The sequence below is a fragment of the Nothobranchius furzeri genome, chromosome 1 (assembly GCF_043380555.1).
Source record: "Nothobranchius furzeri strain GRZ-AD chromosome 1, NfurGRZ-RIMD1, whole genome shotgun sequence".
NCBI lineage: Eukaryota > Metazoa > Chordata > Actinopteri > Cyprinodontiformes > Nothobranchiidae > Nothobranchius > Nothobranchius furzeri.
The window spans coordinates 69,185,732-69,207,310 of record NC_091741.1 but is presented as its reverse complement, the minus strand read 5'-3'; the positions used below and the strand labels follow the sequence as shown (position 1 = coordinate 69,207,310).

The 21,579-nt window shown below is 42.9% G+C and overlaps 1 protein-coding gene across 2 annotated transcripts in view; it reads right to left on the bottom strand.

Annotated features, from left to right (window-relative positions):
- The window catches only part of glra1 (glycine receptor, alpha 1), a 209,743-nt gene that overhangs the window by 51,131 nt on the left and 137,033 nt on the right, over window positions 1-21,579 (bottom strand). For both annotated transcript variants that reach the window (XM_070549989.1, XM_015952019.3), the window contains 4 exons: window positions 20,470-20,552; window positions 19,305-19,442; window positions 4,470-4,684; window positions 2,323-2,469 (listed from right to left, as the gene is read on the bottom strand). In XM_070549989.1, coding sequence (XP_070406090.1) covers window positions 2,323-2,469; window positions 4,470-4,684; window positions 19,305-19,442; window positions 20,470-20,552 — 583 coding nt within the window. The remainder of the gene's footprint in view (window positions 1-2,322; window positions 2,470-4,469; window positions 4,685-19,304; window positions 19,443-20,469; window positions 20,553-21,579) is intronic.

The following is a 21,579-nucleotide window of genomic DNA, read 5'->3' as shown; positions in this document are numbered from 1 at the left end:
ATTCACTTCCCTTAAGTTAGGAATAACACTACAGACCCATTTCCTTTCGGACCTTATGCTGGTGTGTTCCTAAAATCAAAGTGCATGTCGACAAACTCCCAGTGCTCGTACTTCCGTTTGGGTTTTCCCTTCACACTACAGCTCAACTCCCGCTCGTTCAGTCAGCTAGTTGCAGTTCTCGGGTACAGATACATAAACACAGATCTCTAATTTGAACTAAAACAATTTACCCGACCAGGAAGGTCCGTGCCGACCCAGATGTGAAAGCACCAACTAACATTTAGGCTCATGTTAGTTCATCTGCTCATTGTGTTTCTTTTCTTTATTTCTTGTGTTTTCAAGGCTTCTTGTAAGACCAAAACCACCAATAATACAAGTGATTGCATCCTATGGAGGCCAATTCACACCACTCTGATAAAAAAAATCATTCATCTCATTATTGCAACAGATATCTCATAATAATTATATAAAACATACATTTAACCTATAAAATGTAAAAAAACAGTGAGAAAAAAGCCCAATGTGCATATTTTATGAACATTTTTACAATATGAACACATAAAATGCCATAAAGGTTCTCTAAATACTTATTAGTGCAAGTCTAAACTTGGCTTAGTCATTTTCTGTGAATGAAACTCGCCTTTCATTAACATGATTGCATAAATTCTTTTGGATGATCTGTGTTCATGAGCCTCAAAATTCACTCACAGAAAAAAAACAATTAGCCACTTTCATCATGAATCTGTTATGAGCTCCTCTTTTCACCTGCAGCTGCTCACCAGTCTGTCTGTCCCTCATTAAATCTGTGTGCGATACCTCTTATCGGTCAAGGGACAGAAGCTGTCAGAGTAAAGCTCTGAATTATCTAACACCTGAAAGACAAAAGAGGCAGACTTCAAAACACAGTGGCACACATTTGCTCTATGTGAAGACACCTGGGCCTTCATTTATCAGTAGTACTTACACACAGATCTGTGCATTTGTTGTGTGTAGGAACAATTTTACACATTGTGTGAGATTTATCATTTAGTACTTGTGCGTAGAAATGTTCCTAAATATAAGAACAGCTCTGACCATGTGTACGAACAGCATCTAGTGGTAGAAAGGAGGTACCGCAATACTGCATTCATGCAGTTTCATCATCCACAAAATAATTTACTCAATAAGTGATTCTGTCTGTGGAACAACAGCTTTATCGCATAACCGGTGTTAGAACCTATAATCACACCTGTGATTGTAGACACCTTTCCCTCTGGCTGAATTCTCTGAGCTGAAACAAGCGCATCAGAGCTTTTTTTATCCCCAGACTGACTTACGAGGCATTCATTCCTACTAGAGACCACTGCAGATGTATTTAAAATATGAATGAAGGGCCCCTTTAATGGTAATAGCTATAATGAAAGGAAATATTTTCAAATGCTTAATATTTATTTCAGTATTGCAAAAAACATTTCAAACGTTTTGCTTCTTGTCCACGGAGCTTTGTCAATTCAGAATTGACAAAGCTCCGTGGATGAGAAGTGAAAAGTCTTCAAGAAACCAAAGAAGTCCATGACCTGGAGGACTGAGAACCATCACTAGCACATTTTAATTAAATTAACTGTATGTTTAAAACATAATATTTCCATAGCAGGAAAAATAAGATGTTATATTAATGATATTTTTTTATGATGTTAGACACAGAAGGTGTGATTAAACCCACAAATTCATTAAAACAAGAGCTCCTTCATCACCGTTTCTAATGGATGTTGCAAGCTTTCCTTTGTGTGTGTGTGTGTGTGTGTGTGTGTGTGTGTGTGTGTGTGTGTGTGTGTTCTGTTTTGTGAATCCTTAATGAGCTGTTCTGTGTTTGCTCTGTGGCTCAGCCTTCAATCAGCCCTCCGTCTAAAACATTGATGCCTCGTGTTTCTACCAGGCGGTGATGAGCCCCACACAAAGCCAAAACCAAACAGGAACTGAATTTTAGAAAAGGCCAAAAGATGGTGGGGAAATGTTTTTTTTTCATCTAAATGAGTAAAACAACAAGAACCAGATCACAAACTAAACTAAGTCATTGTGCTTTAGGTGCCAGACAGCTGAGGTCCAGATGGTTCTGGAACACATGATTTTGGATAGATGACAAGGGCGTGGGGGATCTTAAACCTGTAATGATCACTAATTGTTAGAAGCACAACGTGTTTTCCACTTAGCACATCCTAAATATTTGTTATTCAGAACATTGCTGAAATCCATCAACTCTGATTCCTGAAACAAATTCAGCTCGTTTGTTTCTGTTGACACAGCTGACAAACGAATGAAAGTGAATCGCTGCTGAACGTTTACCTTCATGTGTCGTCGCCTCCGTCTGAAGCGCAGCAGCTCCTTGTGTTGGCGGGCAATGAAGTTGACAGCGGCGTATTCCAGCAGAGCCGAGAAAACGAAGAGCAGACAGACGGCCATCCAGATATCAATGGCTTTCACGTAGGACACCTGCGGGTCATTGACACGAAGTTTTAAAACATCTAATGTGATTTATTAATCAGTGATAACAGTCGTCCCAATAGGTGTAGGTAAACTTTTAGAATATTTCCTTTATTTGTTTTGTTATTCTGGGTGTGATGAGAAAAGGCAGCGTTTCTGATTTGTGTATGAGTTTCCTCTCTTCCAAATGTCTTTTCAAATTTTAATTCTGTGAACTGTAAGAATAAAATCTTTAACTTAAAGATGGTAAATGGCCTGTATTTGATATAGGGCCTTCTAGAGTCATGGAACCCCCCAAGGCGCTTTACAACACAATCAGTCATTCACCCATTCCCACCCTGGTGATGATATGCTACAATGTAGCCACAGCTGCCCTGAGGCGCACTGACAGAGGCGAGTCTGCCGTTCACAGGCACCACCGGTCCCTCTGACCACCACCAGCAGGCAAGGTGGGTTAATTGTCTTTACCAAGGACACAATGACAGTGACAGCCTCAGCGGGGCTTGAACCTGCAACCTTCTGACTGCGGTGTGAGCACTTATCTCCTGTGCCACCGTTGCCCTCGCCGTCGTGCCTAAAGCACACACCACATAGATTTGAATTCCTATCTTTTTTCTGTGAATTAACAAGAAAATGTGAAAAAAAAGTTTTTGTCTTCAAAATAGTCAACTTTTAACTTTTAACTCTGCTTCAACACACCTGATTTCAATCATCAGAAAATTAACAGGCTTAGAGCCTGACGAGCTGAAAAAACTGAATTAGGTGTGTTGGAACAGAGAAACAAGTAAAACATGCTGGATGCCAGTTCTTCAGGACCAGGAGTGAGTACCATTGCTATAAAGGGTCATTGTAGCACACAATAGGTCAAGAAAATTATTTTAAAATCTGACAAAAAATAATCTTTAAGAAAATAATCTGCTTTTCCCTAATTTTCTTTACCTACCAGGATAACTATTACCTGGATGACCCAGAACCTTCACCAGCAACAAAACCCAGGCCCAGCTACACTACATGCTGCAGAGGAACAAAATAGATTTAAACTGTTAAGAGCCATAAAGACGACAGAATCATGGAAAAAATCAGTACCCACACCTGTGAGCAGGAGATTTTGCACAGAAAAAGTGTATGGACTGTTCAGGTGAAAGGGTTAAATAAAGTCTCCCGGATCACTGTCTGATTGCTACACCCTGCTGTGCTGTTACACCTCTCACACTTTGAAAGGGAGATCCTCTCTCCGTCACACAGAGAAACCCCACAATCAGCCGTTTAAAATCCAATTAAACTATGACTCTGGATCTTTTCTCCAAACACACTAAGATGACTGTGCAGCTTTACTATGAAAGCATTTATCTTTGAACGTCTCTGTGAAACCTCTTCTCCTCCAGAGCCGTTCAGCAGTCGGTCCGGTTTAATTCAGACAGAAAGGTGGAAAAAGGTGCACATGATAAAAGAGTTTCGACGCAATCAAAGCTAAAACCGATGTAAAAATCATTCCAAATGCCTTGAAGCGGTTTCTTTTTAGACAAACTTGCAAGAATCAAGATGGAATGTAAATGAAAAAATGAGACATTCATTTATCTTCATTCTACGTTTCTATGTTATTGTTTAAAACACATTTTTAAAATGCTTCAGGTGTGCCTGACTGAAAGAGTTGACTGGATAGCAAAGAATATGATCTGGAGTGTTATGTCTGATATTTTATAAATATATATTTGGTTGTTTTGCTAGTTATTTGTGAACTGTTGCTGTTTTAAACTCCTAAATTATGATTTTGTTTTGCTTTTCATCAAATCTTTTCTGTCCTTGCTACTTGTTTTCATCTCCTTTTAACGTCCCCATTTCCCGTTTAATTGATTCCCTCCCTTCATTGTTTTGAACATTAAGCTTCTCATATTTTCTCTGATCAATTTGCATAAAACTCCATTTTTAACTTAAAGGGCAACACAGAAGCCTGTAATGTTAGTTTCTGTTTAAGAGCAGGTAGCGCAGGATGATAGCATTTTTGTCACCTTGGGTAGTGAGGCTCTGGAACCGGAGCTCTGTGTGGTCATGGTCAGCACCGTGGTGATGCCCAGACCGACTCGGGCAGGCGCAGCATCCATGTTGATCCAGAAGGAAACCCAGGACAGGATCACAATGAGCAGGGAGGGGATGTACATCTGGATCAGGTAGTAACCCATCTGACGCTCCAGGTGGAAACGAGCCTCAATACAGGTGAATTTACCTGAGAGAGAGGATGGAAGATTGTCACTTTGTGCGCAGAGGAAGATAAGTTTCAGCTAAACAAAGGGGAAAAACCACAAAAAATGTTCCTATTTTAATGGAATATTATTGATCTTTCTTGAAGATCCTGGGATAAAAAAACAACAACAACAAAAACAACCCATCATTTTCTCTATTTGCTTTCTTTGAAAATGACTAAAATCTCAGTTTCAGTGACATCTCTTGGCAAAGAGCAGGGCAGCACACACTGAGCACAAGTAGCCTGTTATAATCAGGACATAACTGTGGTGCATCCAGCTGTGCCTTTGCACCTGCCAGACATCTGATCCACTGGGAGATTTTAACAGGCACCAGGTGTCTTTAACCACCTGTAGATGTTCTGTAGCTTCAGCGACCACCAGGTTTTGTTTGCTGGAATCGTACTACAACTGTATTTTATTGTGACACATTGCTATTGGAATGAAGCATCACACTTTTCCCTAACTCCTTGTCCTCATACTTTTTTCTGGGTCTGGGCAGCACCCCTAACAAGGAAACACAGAAAATTCACAGCCAGGAGATCCCTCTAGGGTGTCTTGAGTTGACTTGGGGGCCTCCTACTGATAGGATGTCCCAGAAAGGCCTCCTTTGGGAGTCTGAGGTTCATTTTTAACATTAACAAAATGAAGGATCGTTGGTATTTAATGTATGCAGATGGATCTGTGTTCAGTCCTCTGAACATTTAAGAAAGTTGGTATGACAACAACTTTTTCATCATAAAGAACAAAAAACCAAAGCCTACTTTAAACAGATCTTTGTTCACTGGGTGTTTGATGTTTTCTAGTTCAGAGTTCACACTGAAACCCTTACATCAGACCTTTCCACATTTTCCCAAACAGTAATATGCTGCCACTCACAAGCAGTAAGCATTAGAATTGTTATTTTTACATGAGTTTCACAACAGTAGGGCTCACTCGTTGTTTGGATTTGGGCTCAACTTTAATGAATGTTTCAGCTGAATGCTCATTTTGACTTCTTCATATTTAATCACGTTTTAATAATTGATTTGAACCAAAAGGCTGTTCCACGTTTAAGTTTTACTCCTCATCTTCTAAACCTTGTTATAATCACACTGCAGCTTCCACCGATTAGAGCCCAAATCCATCCGTCCGTCCATCCACCCATTCATTCTTTTATAGTGGAACATAGAAGGTTGGACTGAAGATCGATTGGTAAATAAACACTCTTGCCCTTTGACTCTCGTTTCACCAGGATGCATTAGTGAATAGTGATCAATCTCCAACTTTATTCTACCCTCATTAATCAACAAGACCCAAGAACCTTGAACTCCCCAACCTAGATCACTGATTTAATCTCAACTTCAGCCTCATTCACACCAAATGTGGATCAGATACAGTCTGGAATCTGTACAGCTTCTACACAAAACCAAAAACCATTGAATCCAATCAAAGCATTCACACTGAATGTGGTGCGGTGCGTTGTGGATCAGGAGCTCTGCAAAGTTTCAGCTTGGAGTCTATTTCTTTCTGTACAATATGCAGATTGTCATGAAGTAAAATAATTAACATGACCCAGACAGGAAGTGATGCATGGAACAGCGAGGTGCATTCAGTATATTTAAAACTAAAACTCATGCTGCATTATTTTGCTGGCTTTAGTTTAGGTATTAGGCAGTCTTTCTGGAAGCTTTGCAGAAACCAGACTAAATTTGTTCTGCACTCGGTATGACTTATGAGGCTTCAGAGTTGGCAATCCACCTGTTTCTGGTTTAGAAACAGGGCTCCAATTATGTTTTACTTGTTTCTCTGTTCCAACACACCTAATTCAGTCACCACCCACTGCAGGTCAGCTCAACGAGGCAAACATCATCAGTAAAGATCAGAGATGTGATGCACCACAGCCAGAAAATCTGTCCAACCCTGGCAGTCCAACACCTAATGAAAACATGTCTGACTTGTTGTCAGTGATGTTAACCACACTCTCTTTCTGATTGGACAAGGACCAATTAGCTCCCTGCTGGATTCATAGAGATATCTGGAGAGGTGACCTTTATTTTAAGTATGTTTTAGTCGGTTTAAATAGCATCTACATACCTTTGTGTCTTGTCTTTGTTGCACGTGCTTTTTCTTTTTCACAATAACAAGAACTCTTCAGACTTCCAATAAGGTTTCATTAAGGCTGTCATTGCATGGATGACTTCGAGACTCACATTAGTTGGGAGTCTTCAGAGCTGACATGATAATTATTATGGCAATATTAAATACAGTTAAGTCAGCAGTTCATTAGTAAGTAATTAATCTCTTAATGCAGCCACTCAGCAGACGGGGCGTAACAAACACTGGAGCCTAAACGAACACATGCTTTATCATCGCCTAAACCAAGGGATTTAATTGTAACATTTAGCCATTTTGCTTTAGAACATATAATTATTAATTATTAGGCTTGCTGAAAAAGATCATTTACTATCTGTCGAATGATGAAGACATCAACAGTTCAATAAATTGTGAAAAATGTACTTAGCCTTTCAGAGATTTTTAAACTGAAAACAGGATTAAAATACAAGACTTGCTTTATCCTCCCTTGGTTCAATAAATTATAAAAGAAAGGGAATTTTTCTGACTGGTTGTTATTTTCTGAAATGCTGGTCACTACTCGCAGCTTCAAACACATTCTGTTTGATATAAATGGAGTCAATCATCTCATCTCATTAGGTGGGCTGTTTTACAACACAGACAGCTTATTCAGGAATGGCTGCATTTTAAGAAAATGATGCAGACAAAGCAGATACAAAGGAAAAAAAGCCAGTCTAATGCAGTTCCATTAGCAGAAAAGGACATTCCAGAGTTCCTCATTATCTTAATGTGAAAGGGCACATTATCTCACGGCGGGCACACACATGATTCCTGGATGAAACACAGAAAAGCGCTGAGAAAGAGAGCAGCACTTGATATAGGCCTTTTTATCGATATCCAGTATATGATGTAGTCTAGCTCTTAATTTCTGATAGCGATGTAAACCGATACTAATATACCTAATCCTGACACCTAACCCTAAACAAATAAAATATCTCAAAAACTTAATGCAGATTTATTATTTTCTATGTGAGATAAGCAGCTAAAGAACACGTATGTAAAAGTTGCTTCATTAAAAGAGTAAAAAAAAATGATAATATCCACCAAGAGGCTATGCTGTCAGAACCTCAGCCTTCCTGATGAACAGTTTTTATCAACTTCCCCTCTCGGTTTGAAGCAGCATCATTACTAACTCCTGTTTCACAGAGACCTTTCTTCTAGAAGTCGTTTTAGTTGCTTTTTTCCATGGAACATGACCAGAGAGTGTACATGCAAGCTGGAAAGTTGGTTGCTTGGCAACGGTGATGCTGTCAGTCATCTGAGTCATAGAGCTGTCAGACTGACGGTTTGTGGGGGTTTTGGGCAAAGATGTCACACAATACGAGGCCCTCAAATAACATGTTGGACTCCTAACTCGTGTGACACAAAGTTTCAGCTCAGAGTTTAGAAACTTGACTGATGTGTAAAATTGTTTGTCTCATTCATGACCCACCTTTCACATTTGAGCAATGGACTACAGTCATAGACATTAAACAAGGATAATAATCTTCCATCTTTAGCTTTGCACAGTCCAAAATTCTAACAACACATGTTTTGCACTAACACAAGTTGTCGGCACACCACAGTTTGTTGTTTCTCTATGAGGCAGACAGCCAGCCGTGCTGCTGGTCCTGAAGCGGCGAGGGGTAAAGCAGTGGTTGATGTCTGTGCTCGCAGCATGTTGTCACACAGCTTAGGGAGAACAAAGTAAGGAATTTCCCTTCCTTCTCCTGATCCATCCCTTTCATCCGAAGCTTTTGAGTTTTGACCTAAAACCCACCAGAGTCAAGATCCGTCTTTAGTCACAAGAAGAGAACAGATCCTGCTACAGACAGAGCTGCTCACAGAGCTCTGATTTGTACAACATGAAATTGTCTGTGATCACATCTAGTGACAGAACACTCAGAGGAAGTACAGCGCAACCTGCCTGCCAAGCAGCGTGGAAAGTTGTGCAAAAATAAAAATGTTTTCCTCTGTAACTCTCAGGCTTTTCTTTTGTAAAGAAATTGTTTTTTCTAAATTCTAAAACCCAAATAAACTTGGAGAATGAACAGCAATGTTTAATCTAACAGTTCCAAAACTGTAAGAACAAAGTCTGGACTTGTTAAAATTTAAAATACACTTGAATGTTTTGCCCCTTTAAAAATAGATCGGACATAGAACATTTTTTATAAATGTGTGGTTTTGTTAAAACCCTTAAGAGAACAACTAAAGCAAGGAAAACCAAAAGATCTGGGTCCAGCATGAACGGAAAGAATATTTACGTTGGTAATGTTTCTCTTGGTATAATTGTCCTAATGCTGAAAATAAACAATCAAATGCTTGAATAACTTTCTTTTAGGCTGCAAAAAGTCCTTTCAACAGCAGAAGTTTTAAAGTGCACAAAGAAAACTGCACACTGCAGTAGGCCTATTTCCATTGCAGTACTGTAGCAACTGTAACAAATGTCCCTCCGTCTCCTTCTGTAATGTAATGAGCACACTGGGTCTCATAAGAAACCACAGGGTGGCCAGAGAGCGAGCTAGCCGGTAATCCATTTAATCAGAGACCATCAATGGGACGCTGTCCTGTTTGCTAGAGTTAACCTTAAAAGGGCAGAGAGAAGAGGAGAGAAGAGGAGAGAAGAGAAGAGCCAGAAATAAAGTGGTGATGACGAAGATGAAGACATGGGAGGAGAGAAGGGTGGAGAATGGAAGAAGCAGGTGGAGGAGGCAGAAGAAGAGGGGAGAATCTGTGAGGTAGATTTATGGCTGTGATACACTTCAGAGCTTTTAAGTGCTGTCCATATTTTCCATCTGATAAGAAGACTGAAATTACTCAGCTGAGCCCATATCTCACTGGAGGGTGGTGACAGCGGCGCAGAGTGTGTCAGACTTCAACCTGATCTTTGAGTTTCAGCTAATCCTAAAATATATCAACTAGATGTGTGATTTTTAAGAAAACAGGGTTTGTTTATGCATGTTTCTCCTCTTTAATTTTTGCTGGAATGTGAGTCGTTAACCTGACTTGGTCCAGTAGAGGTCTTGCTCCACCGCAGCACTGACTTGTGAGTGTTGGCATAAGTCCTGGCAAACAACCAGAACTAAAACTTTGTGTGGTGGAAAACTTGTCATGAATTGTTGAGCCAAATGCTAATATCCTCCTTTATGAACTCTTCATTAGTTGTTGAAATCTGACTATCTAAAAAGTCTGAGTGTACTTTTGCATCTAGAACCAGTCCAGAACCCATCTTTCTGGCTGAGTTGGACCTTCTAGTTTAGTTTCAGTGACTCAGAAAATACAGAAGCTGCAAGACTACTTTGGGAGTTGTCAGCATGAAGCTAAACTCAGGTTTATTAGAGACAGTAAAGAGAAGAATATGACATTCCCAGCAACAAAAGATAACATAAAGTCAAAAGATTGAAAATAAGTTGATTATTCAAAAATGTTATAACCCCATAATGGAAGTTCATCCATCCATCCATCCATCCATCCATCCATCAATTATCTGAACTCGCTTTGTCCACGTAGGATCGGGGGGGGGGGGGGGGGGGGCTGGTGCCTATCCCCAGCAGTCAATGGGCAGTCAGGCAGGGTACACCCTGGACAGAGAGCCAGTCCATCGCAGGGCAACACAGAGACACACAGGACAAACAATCATAAACACACACACACACACACACACACACACACACACACACACACACACACACACACACACACACACACACACACACACACACACACACACACACACACACACACACACACACACACACACACACCCAGTTAGATGACCGACTGATCATCTCGAGTCCTCCAAAATCAGCTGCAAAGAAAAAAAGATCCAGAGTCTGTAGATGAAAGGTTTGGTGGATAATTTAGCCATAATTGAAATAAAGCCTGTCGCACACAATAAGAACCCATAAACCGTGTCAACCTGTGAAAGAGGGACATCATTAATCTTCTTTACATTTGTTGGATGTATTCATAAGGTATTTTAGGTGGTTGGTGACCATCTATGTGCCTGAAAAAGTTCAGGTTAAGCACAAACACAGATTATGTCAAGTCTTTGGCTGTTAAAAACTTTCCTTCATGACACCAACATGCTGTCAGCCAGAGAACAAAAGCCCCCTGCAATGCAGCAGAAGCCTTAATTAGTATTTCAAACAGGAGTTTTGGTGTGTGTGTGTGTGTGTGTGTGTGTGTGTGTGTGTGTGTATATGGGGGTTTATGGAAAGAAATAAAAAGAAAATAGTCAGTGGGGGAGTGAATGAGAGATGAATGCAGGAGAATCTTCCGGTTTCTTGGCGACACCGCTGACTGCAGCTAATATATCTGTGGAAAACGACACCTTAATTCCCTCTTAATGCTTGATTAGGAAGCAGTGAGCTGAGTGCACACTCAACCCGCCACGCTAACTCACACTAGCACGCCATCACACAAAGGTTCAGCTACAGAGGAGCAGCAGAGTTGGAGAGCAATAACCCAGAGATGAGATGAGACAGACAGAAAAGACGACTGATGGTGGTGTTTCAGGGTAAACTGTCTTCAAAGAATTAATGTCAGCCTCCCTGAAGCTTTGAATGGAAATAAACACCACAGCATGTTTGGGTCATAGGACAAACCACAATGAGCATTTTTACCTCTTTTAGCTGCTGTTTTAGTAGCACAACTAGTTTACAGTAACTATTTATCTTGTTGCTTCAATCCAGCAGCAGCAGGCAGCGTCAAATATGTGATGAATGTGCTACCTACTTGCCTCCTCTTAATGAGCTCCATTCTCTTGCCCTCTGCAACACTTGTGCTTTACCTATTCCACCTTCCTCAGGATCCACTGATTTCCCTCTTCACTTTCTCTCTTTCTTAACATTTTTTTAATCACAAATGTCTATTTTCTGCTCATTTTAAATAGATATTTTAACCACTTTCAAAATATTTTTACATTGTTTGTTTTTGTGAAGCGCCTTGTGATTTTTTATCTTGAAATGCGCTATAGAAATGATATTTTCTTTCTTCTTCTTTATTAACCAAAATTTTATTGAAGGAAAGCTCTGCAGTTTTTCATCCCGAGTTCTGTTTAGTTTATTTTTTTTGAGTAAAATGTTTAGCAGGGTGAATAATCCTCTAAGAGTTGGACTCGTATAGAGAAAAACGCTTTAACAACTGAATGTGTGAAGCAGATGTCAAAATAGCATCAATAAAATGCAATGATGGATTGAAAATGTTAAATAGTGGAGGGTCTCTCTTATTTCATACACAAAGGCAATTTACTTTGCTTTCTAATTAGCAAGAATAGCAAGAAAATTAAAAATCAACATGACAAAAAGTACACACAAATTAAAATTTGATTTAAAAGTTTATGCATATCAGAATCAGAATCAGAAAAGGTTCATTGCCATTGTCAGTGAACAAGCAGTTCACAAACTAGGAACTTGTTTCGGTACTAATGTGCAACATATAACATGAATAATAAATTTCAAAAATAGAATAAGTAGAATAAAATATAATAAAACTAGCATAAAACATTCAGCTATAAAAACGGCAGGTAATGGTAATATGGCCGATAACGTGACGTTATGTCAAGTACAGAAGACGAGCATGGTTGTGTGTTTATAATCTATTCACAAGTCTAACGGCAGATGGAAAGAAGCTGTTTTTATGGCGGGAGGTTCTGGTCCGGACGGACCGTAACCTCCTGCCCGAGGGAAGCGGCTCAAAAAGTCTGTGACCCAGGTGCGAAGGGTCAGCTGCTATCCGACCTGCACGCCCCCGAGTTCTGGAGACGTACAGGTCCTGGAGAGATGGAAGGCTGCAGCCAATCAACTTCTCAGCAGAGCGCACAATGCGCTGCAGTCTATGTTTGTCCCTCACTGTGGCTCCAGCGTACCACACAGCGATGGAGGAGGTGAGGATGGACTCAATGATGGCCGTGTAAAACTGCACCATCATCTGGGCCGGCAGCTTGGCCTTTTTCAACTGCCGCAGAAAGTACATCCTCTGCTGGGCCTTTTTGATCAGGGAGCTGATGGATGGCTCCCACCTAAGGTCATGTGTGATGGTGGTTCCGAGGAAGCGGAAGGAGTCCACAGTGGTGACGGGGGTATCCGTCAGGACGAGGGGGAGAGATGGGGCTGTGACTTTCCTGAAGTCCACAATCATCTCCACTGTCTTCTGAGCATTGAGCTCCAGGTTGTTGCTGCTGCACCAGTACACCAGCCGTTCCACCTCCCTCCTGTAGGCGGACTCATCACCGTCAGAGATGAGCCCGATGAGGGTGGTGTCGTCCGCAAACTTGATCAGTTTAACGGAGTCATGGCTCGAGGTGCAGCAGTTTGTGTACAGGGAGAAGAGCAGAGGAGAAAGTACACTGCCCTGTGGGGATCCAGTGCTAATAGTCTTAGCGGTGGAAACATTCTTCCCCAGCCGCACGCACTGCCTACGGTCTGTCAGGAAGTCAGTGATCCACCTGCAGGTGGAGTTGGGTACGTTGAGCATGGAGAGCTTGTCCTGGAGCAGAGCAGGGAGGATGGTGTTGAACGCAGAGCTGAAGTCCACAAACAGGATCCTAGCGTAGGTTCCCGGGGAGTCCAGGTGCTACATATTTTAATTACAACATAAAAGGGACATTTGAAGAAGAAACTAAATGAGCACCCTCTAGAGAATGGTTACAGCATTAAGCCCCTCCATGTAAATGAATGGGACATTTAAATAAAAATAAGGAAATTATGCAAATAATGCAAACTAATGGAAATAATCATCATGGGATATATTTAGAAAGCAAAACCTAGCTGTGAATTATCACTATGAGTGTGCATGAAAACATTTATGTATGAGTGTGTGTTGCAGAGTCATGTCAAGGCTTTCCATCAGAAGGGGGATCATTTATCTCTGATGTGGAGGTGGCAGCCAGCCACCCATGTGGGTGTGATGCTTTAGAAGGTAAACTCATCTGCCTGCCAAACACACACACACACACACACACACACACACACACACACACACACACACACACACACACACACACACACACACACACACACACACACACACACACACACACACACACACACACACACACACACACACACACACAGTTTATTTGGACCCTATGATAAACAGTACTTAAAACAATTGTTTGTCGCGTCAAGTAATAATGGTTTTAAATATGTTTAGCTCTACTGACTTATTACTTTTATTTCAAGTTTCACCAGAAATATTTAAATATTCTGTAATTTTATTCTTTAATTGCCGGTGAAAAACACGAATGAGCAAATAACTTTAGACACTGTAGGTGGTAGCCCAAAGAATATTTAATTTATCATTCATGAATATGATTTGATTTACTACTGGTGGTATTGTTGTACATTATGTAACATTTTGATTTCCCACCTTTATCTGAGTGTCTCAAGAAGGTTGAAGTGAAACAGTTCAATCAGCTGGGAAATGGATCGAGGACTCGCCACTCTAAGCACTTAACCTCATATCTTACTAGTGTCCCTCTATGTGTCTTCAGACAACAAACTATGAAACCAATATCTGTGTTTATATTGCATTTTCTCTAGAGGACTGGTGGGCTGGACTCAACAGGTGGTTTTCAGCCACAGAAAAACAGAGTGAGGCAGAAGCCTTCATTTAAGTTGAACCTCCTCCATCATCTTTAGTTTTAAATTTCATTACCCTTTTCTATTTTTCATCCCTTTAAATAAGTTCATAAACGGTCCTCTTTTCAGCTTTATTTTGTTCCAATTGTTCTTAGAGAGTTTAAATTGAAAACAGCTGGACTTGACTGGTTATCTTAAAGACATTTCACCTCTCATCCAAAATCGTATTTGTTCTCGGGGAAACTTATCAAGGTCATGTCACAAGTCACCGATAATCTACACCAATGTATTCAAATCCTTTTTTAGCTTTCCCAAATTTTTTTGGAATACTTCCAAATGTCTCCTCCTTGAACCGTCACCTTATCGTGGTGGAGGAGTTTGAGTGAGCGAGCCAGCCCGAACCGGATACATGGGCTCGTCCAACTGTGGACCCACCACCCGCAGGAGGAACATGAAGGGTCCGGTGCAATGCGAATCGGGTGGCAGACCAAGGCGGGAGCCTTGGCGGTCCAATCCCCGGACAAGAAAACTAGTTTTTGGGACATGGAACGTCACCTCGCTGGCGTGGAAGGAGCCGGAGCTTGTGGCAGAGGTTGAGCGGTACCGGCTAGATATAGTCGGACTCACCTCGACACATTGCATTGGCTCTGGAACCCGAGACCTGGAGAGGGGTTGGACACTCTACTTTGCTGGAGTTGCTCCGGGTGAGAGGCGGAGGGCTGGGGTTGGCTTTTTGTTAGCCCCGAGACTCTCTGCCTATGTGTTGGGGTTTACCCCGGGGGACAAGAGGGTAGCTTCCTTGCGCCTTCGGGTCGGGGAACGGGTCCTGACTGTTGTTTGTGCTTATGGGCCAAATATCAGTTCAGAGTACCCACCCTTTTTGGAGTCCCTGGGACGAGTGCTGGATAGTGCTCCATCAGGGGACTCCATTGTCCTGCTGGGGGACTTCAATGCTCACGTGGGCAATGACAGCTTGACCTGGAGGGGTGTGATTGGGAGAAACGGCCCACCTAATCTGAACTCGAGCGGTGTTTTGTTATTGGACTTCTGTGCAAGCCGCAGTTTGGCCATAATGAACACCATGTTTGAACATAAGGATGCCCACCGGTACACTTGGTACCAGGGCAGCCTAGGTCACAGGTCGATGATAGATTTTGTAGTCGTATCATCTGACCTGCGGCCGTATGTTTTGGACACCCGAGTGAAGAGAGGGGCGGAGCTGTCAACTGATCACCACCTGGTGGTGAGTTGGATCAGATGGCAAGGGAACATGCCGCGTAGACCTGGCAGACCCAAACGCATAGTGAGGGTCTGCTGGGAATGCCTGGCAGAAGAACCTGTCAAGACGGTCTTCAACTCCCACCTCCGGCAGAGCTTTGACCACGTCCCGAGAGCAGTGGGGGACATTGAGTCCGAGTGGGCCTTGTTCCACTCTGCGATTGTCGAGGCGGCTGTTGCTAGCTGTGGTCGTAAGGTGGCCGGTGCCAGTCGTGGTGGCAACCCCCGTACCCGCTGGTGGACACCAGAGGTTCGGGGAGCCGTCAGGCTGAAGAAGGAGGCCTACAGGGCGTGGCTGGTCTGTGGGTCTCCGGAGGCAGCAGACAGGTACCGGATAGCCAAGCGGGGTGCAGCAGTGGCAGTTGCCGAGGCTAAATCTCGGGCGTGGGAGGAGTTTGGTGAGGCCATGGAGAAAGACTATCGATCGGCTCCAAAGAGGTTCTGGCAAACTGTCCGGCGCCTCAGGAGAGGAAGGCAGCAACTCGCTCACACTGTTTACAGTGGGGATGGGGAGCTGCTGACGTCAACTGAGGCTATAGTCGGACGGTGGAAGGAATACTTTGAGGAGCTCCTCAATCCCACCAATGCGCATTCCGAGGAGGAACCAGAGCTGGGAGGCCTGGGGATGGACTGTCCAATCTCGGGGGCAGAAGTTGCTGAGGTAGTCAAACAACTACACAGCGGCGGAGCCCCGGGGGCGGATGAGGTTCGTCCTGGGTATCTCAAGGCTATGGATGTTGTAGGGCTGTCATGGTTGACACGTCTCTACAACATTGCGTGGTCATCGGGGGCAGTTCCTAGGGAGTGGCAGACCGGGGTGGTGGTCCCCATCTTTAAGAAGGGTGACCTGAGGGTGTGTTCCAACTATAGGGGGATCACACTCCTCAGCCTCCCTGGAAAGGTCTACTCCAAGGTACTGGAGAGGAGGGTCCGATCGATAGTTGAATCTCAGATAGAGGACGAGCAATGTGGTTTTCGTCCTAGCCGTGGAACTGTGGACCAGCTCTATACCCTTGCAAGGGTGATGGAGGGGGCATGGGAGTTTGCCCAACCAATCCACATGTGCTTTGTGGATTTGGAGAAGGCTTATGACCGTGTCCCCAGGGGCACCCTGTGGGGGACGCTCCAGGAGTATGGGGTGGGTGGCTTTCTGTTAAGGGCCATTCAGTCCCTTTACCAGAGGAGCGTGAGTTTGGTCCGCATAGCCGGTAGTAAGTCGGACCTGTTCCCAGTGAGGGTTGGACTCCGCCAGGGCTGCCCTTTGTCACCGGTTCTGTTCATCACTTTTATGGACAGAATTTCTAGACGCAGCCGTGGTGTGGAGTGTGTCGAGTTTGGTGGCAGGAGAATCTCGTCTCTGCTTTTTGCGGATGATGTGGTCCTCCTAGCTTCATCCAGCTCTGACCTTCAGCTCTTTCTGGGTAGGTTCGCGGCCGAATGTGAAGCGGCTGGGATGAGGATCAGCACCTCCAAATCCGAGACCATGGTTCTCGACCGGAAAAGGGTGGCTTGCCACCTCCGGGTCGGGGGAGAGGTCCTACCTCAAGTGGAGGAGTTTAAGTATCTCGGGGTCTTGTTCACGAGTGAGGGTAGGAGGGATTGGGAGATTGACAGGCGGATTGGTTTGGCGTCTGCAGTGATGCGGACGCTGAGCCGATCTGTCGTGGGGAAGAGGGAGCTGAGCCAGAAAGCCAGGCTCTCGATTTACCGGTCGATCTACGTCCCAATCCTCACCTATGGTCATGAGCTTTGGGTAATGACCGAAAGAACGAGATCGCGGATACAAGCGGCCGAAATGAGTTTCCTCCGTAGGGTGGCCGGGCTCAGCCTTAGAGATAGGGTGAGGAGCTCGGACATTCGGGAAGGACTCGGAGTAGAACCGCTGCTCCTCCGGATCGAAAGGAGCCAGTTGAGGTGGTTTGGGCATCTGGTCAGGATGCCTCCTGGACGCCTCCTCGGGGAGGTGTTTCGGGCATGTCCTGCCGGCAGAAGGCCCCCGGGTCGACCCAGGACACGTTGGAGAGGTTACATCTCCAATCTGGTCCGGGAACGCCTTGGGGTCCTGCCGGAGGAGCTGGTGGACAAGGCCGGGGAGAGGACGGCCTGGAGCTCCCTAGTTGGGATGCTGCCCCCGCGACCCAGACCCGGATAAGCGGAGGAAGACGACGACGACGACGACTTCCAAATGTTTCTATACATTTTTACATCCAAACATTTCTGTAGGGTCAGAATTTGCTGAGTGCAAGAGAACAGAAACTTATTTGGAAAAATATTTTACACTAAATCTTGTGTGTTTCAATAAAATGTAAAAAACTGATTGTCTCAATATCTCATATTTTATTGTGTAGTCAGTTTTCCTTTGTTTGCTACAAGCCATACTTTTAATTTGCATAAAGATAAACAGTAAATTAATCGACTTTAAAAGGTATTGGCAGATTCCAAATATTGTTTCAAAAATCACACTTATGTAATGACCAGACTGGAGAGCACCGTGAAGACAACCGAGACACAGTAAAACCCTTTAAAGTTTTTATTGTGGAACATAGAGGAATGTTACCAGTCTGAAGGAAGGGCTGTAGCAGAGGCTTAGTCAGGAGGAGAGCGGGGGTCAGAGCCGGGGAGATCAGAGTAGTTCCAAAAAGGGGATGGAAAGAGGCAGAGTCCAGGATCCAGGTCCGAGATCAGAAATCCTGATAATCAGATGCACGAGATACTCCAGGCAGGGTGTAGGCAAAGGGGTAATCCAAAGGGCCAGAACAGGGTTGAGATGCGAGAGCAGAGGATCAAGAGTGGTGGAGAATCTACTGGGAAATGCTTTAACAATCTGCCATTGGCTTAGTGTTGGTCCTGGTGTTATATAGGGAGCGTTGCAGGTGGAGCTGATGAAGAGTTCATGTGAGACAGGTGGTTTGGATGAGGCTGATGGTGAGCTGGTTGTGGTTGCTGGGGAAATGGGGCTTGGCTGGAGCAGGGGCATGGCAAAATAACTCCATGTTGTTGAAATTAGCCAGTTTTCATGTTTTCAGCAAGTTCAAAACTGCAAAAGGGAAGCAATTTACATCTCGGCAGGGCAAAGCTAAAGCTCAGATGTAAAAGAGCAAAATGTTTTCATCACATCTAGTTATTTCTGCATGATATTGACACATAAATAAATTATCTTTTTTTTTTTTACAGGAGTACCTCAAGGCTCAGTGCTGGGTCCCTATTGCTTTGTCGTTTACATCCCCACCTTGAGCATCCATGGTGACCCCCCTCACAAGGCTTCAGGTTCACACATGACCCAATGCACCTTAACATGTTTCCTGATAACTATTTAAATTCAGTGTCCAATAAATAACATCTTTATTTTAAAGTTTAAATAAAAAAAGTACAAAAGTTGGGTATTCAGTGAATAAGCAGATTTGGAGCTTGATGAGAATGAGAAAACCCTTCAACTTACTCAAAATAATTGTGCTGCAGTGGAAAAACTCCAGGAAACAACCAGTTTACCAAATCAAGGGTTTTGACAGTGACTTGACTTTCTTTATAAATTACAGGACAACATTTCAGAAACTATGTGACCTTAAAAATAAGTTAAAATAACTACAAGGCCTACAAGAAAGCAGAAAGATGTTTGAACAGAAGTGACATTTCTCTCCATCCTACTCACCTGTGTTGTAATGTTTGGTGCAGTAACGCAGGTCCTTCTCTTCTTTGAGAATAAACTGAGGTAAAGTCAGGCCGTCTGCCACCTGCACAGCTCCCTTCTCGTCCCACTCAAAAATGAGGTCGTTCATGGTGTAGCCGACTGGAAGAGAGAGCAGGGAGCAGTATGTCAGACTGGGTGCACTGATTATTAAAAGAAAATATATATTTTTGTTCTCTCACCACTTTTAGAAAGACTGAGAAATCACATGAACAAAGAAAACAAAAAAGCTAAGCCAAATATAAGATATATATAAATATTTTTTGGGGAGGGAGGGGGGAGGGTAATGGTTATAATTCAATATATGGTAATAATAATTTAAACTAATATATTTTTAATATTAAATTTAATTTACTTTCCTATTCAACTGACTTCACAGGTTTTTTGTCATTTAGACATGTATATACAGACAAGAATATATGTCATTATCGCATGTGCTTCAAAATGTATCGCAATATAGATTTAGGCCATATCACCCATTCCTAAATCTACGTGTCGCTCAGCTTGGCATATTCTGCCACATCCACATGAATGTATTCAGATGCTCCATCTATAATCCCTGTTGTAATCAGAATCAGATTTTTTTTTGCTAATAACAGAAAACACACAAGGAAATTTGGCTGTTGGTAGCTTCAATAATATAGAGACTCTTAAAAAATTCAAAAACTGAAGATGCAATCAAAAGTTACGGCAAAGCAGTAAACAAGGCCAAAGGTAGCAACATGTGATAACTGGTGACGCTGATCACAAGCCATTGTTTCCGCTGGTCTGTGATCTAGACAGTTTCACTCTATACCCTCATTGTTCTGAGTTTTGATGCTGCTGGTGATCAGTGCATGTTTGTCGACCTCCTGTAGATGTACTGATAAGAACTCTTTGTACTTTCTCTGTGATTCCCCTCACGTCTGCTCGGGAATCAAAAAGCCACAGAGAAACCTATACCACAGCTCTCCCCCCGCCATCACTGATTGACTGATGCTTCTGTCACTTTCTGTGTGCGTGTGTGTGTGCGTGCGTGTGTGTGTGTGTGTGTGTGTGTGTGTGTGTGTGTGTGTGTGTGTGTGTGTGTGTGTGTGTGTGTGTGTGTGTGTGTGTGTGTGTGTGTGTGTGTGTGTGTGTGAATGCTCACAGCTCTCTAGCTGCATGATGCAGGTCTGGACATCCATCGGGAAGTTTTTCAGATCCATAGGACAGGCCAGGACCAGAGTTATTCTGCAACACACATATGAACAAACACACGCAAATGACACTATTGAATAATTACATGATAGTGATCTAAAACATTAGATTAGCTCTATTATGCAACAGTTAGTGGACTTTATCTGTAATGAGTACATGTTTATATGAAAACTGTGGGACGTTGTCCGACTACACTAAATGTTGTTCTCAGTGATAATCTCCTGCCCCCAAAAGGAAAAATATAAATAAATAACATCCTCTTAAGCTATGGCTTTCTGCCTGCTCAGTGTTCGCTGTCAGCATGTTGTCATAATGAGCAGAAGCTGATTTGACTTCACGGTTTCAGTCCTTCTGTTCTTCTCTAACTGGACACCCACTGCGACAACACACACGTCCCATTGGGCTGATGTACCAGATAAACTTTGCCGCGTCTGCACATTGCTACGAATCCTTGACAGGAGGTTTTACTCACATGATGTAACGAGCACAGATGTGCTGCTTTCTCACAAAGATGTTGAGCTGTTTCCTTTCTTCACCTCAACACCAAATGCTGACTGAGCAAAGAGCTCCCCCCACCCCCCCACATTGCCGTAAAGGTGACGAACCTCCAACCCTGCTGGGGTTTGTGCTTTTAATGAACTGCTGTGTTTTTTTCTTTTTCTTTTTTATTTCACCATTGTAAAGGATGAAATATCTCATACAAACCAAGTCCATTCAATTGGTGCAATTGTTTCTCCAAAACCCTGGCCCATTATCATGTTTTGTTCCTCTCTCAGGAGGCATTTGCAACTTTTCTTACAAAAAAATTGACATCAGATTAGTGGTTTGTCATGGGATGTATCTGAGATAGAACAGAGTTTTATTACAACCCAAAAGACTTTTATTACAACCCAAAAGACAAGTGTTTTGGTGAGAAATAGCCTCTGCTAATGCAAAACCAATAGAAGAAAAAGACTGAAGGAGGCAGAAGGATATGGAGGTTTTTAACCTGAAAAAGGGTTTCTTGTTCTTGTGGAGCAGAGGATATTTTGTCATGAAAAAATGTCATTTTGACACTGAA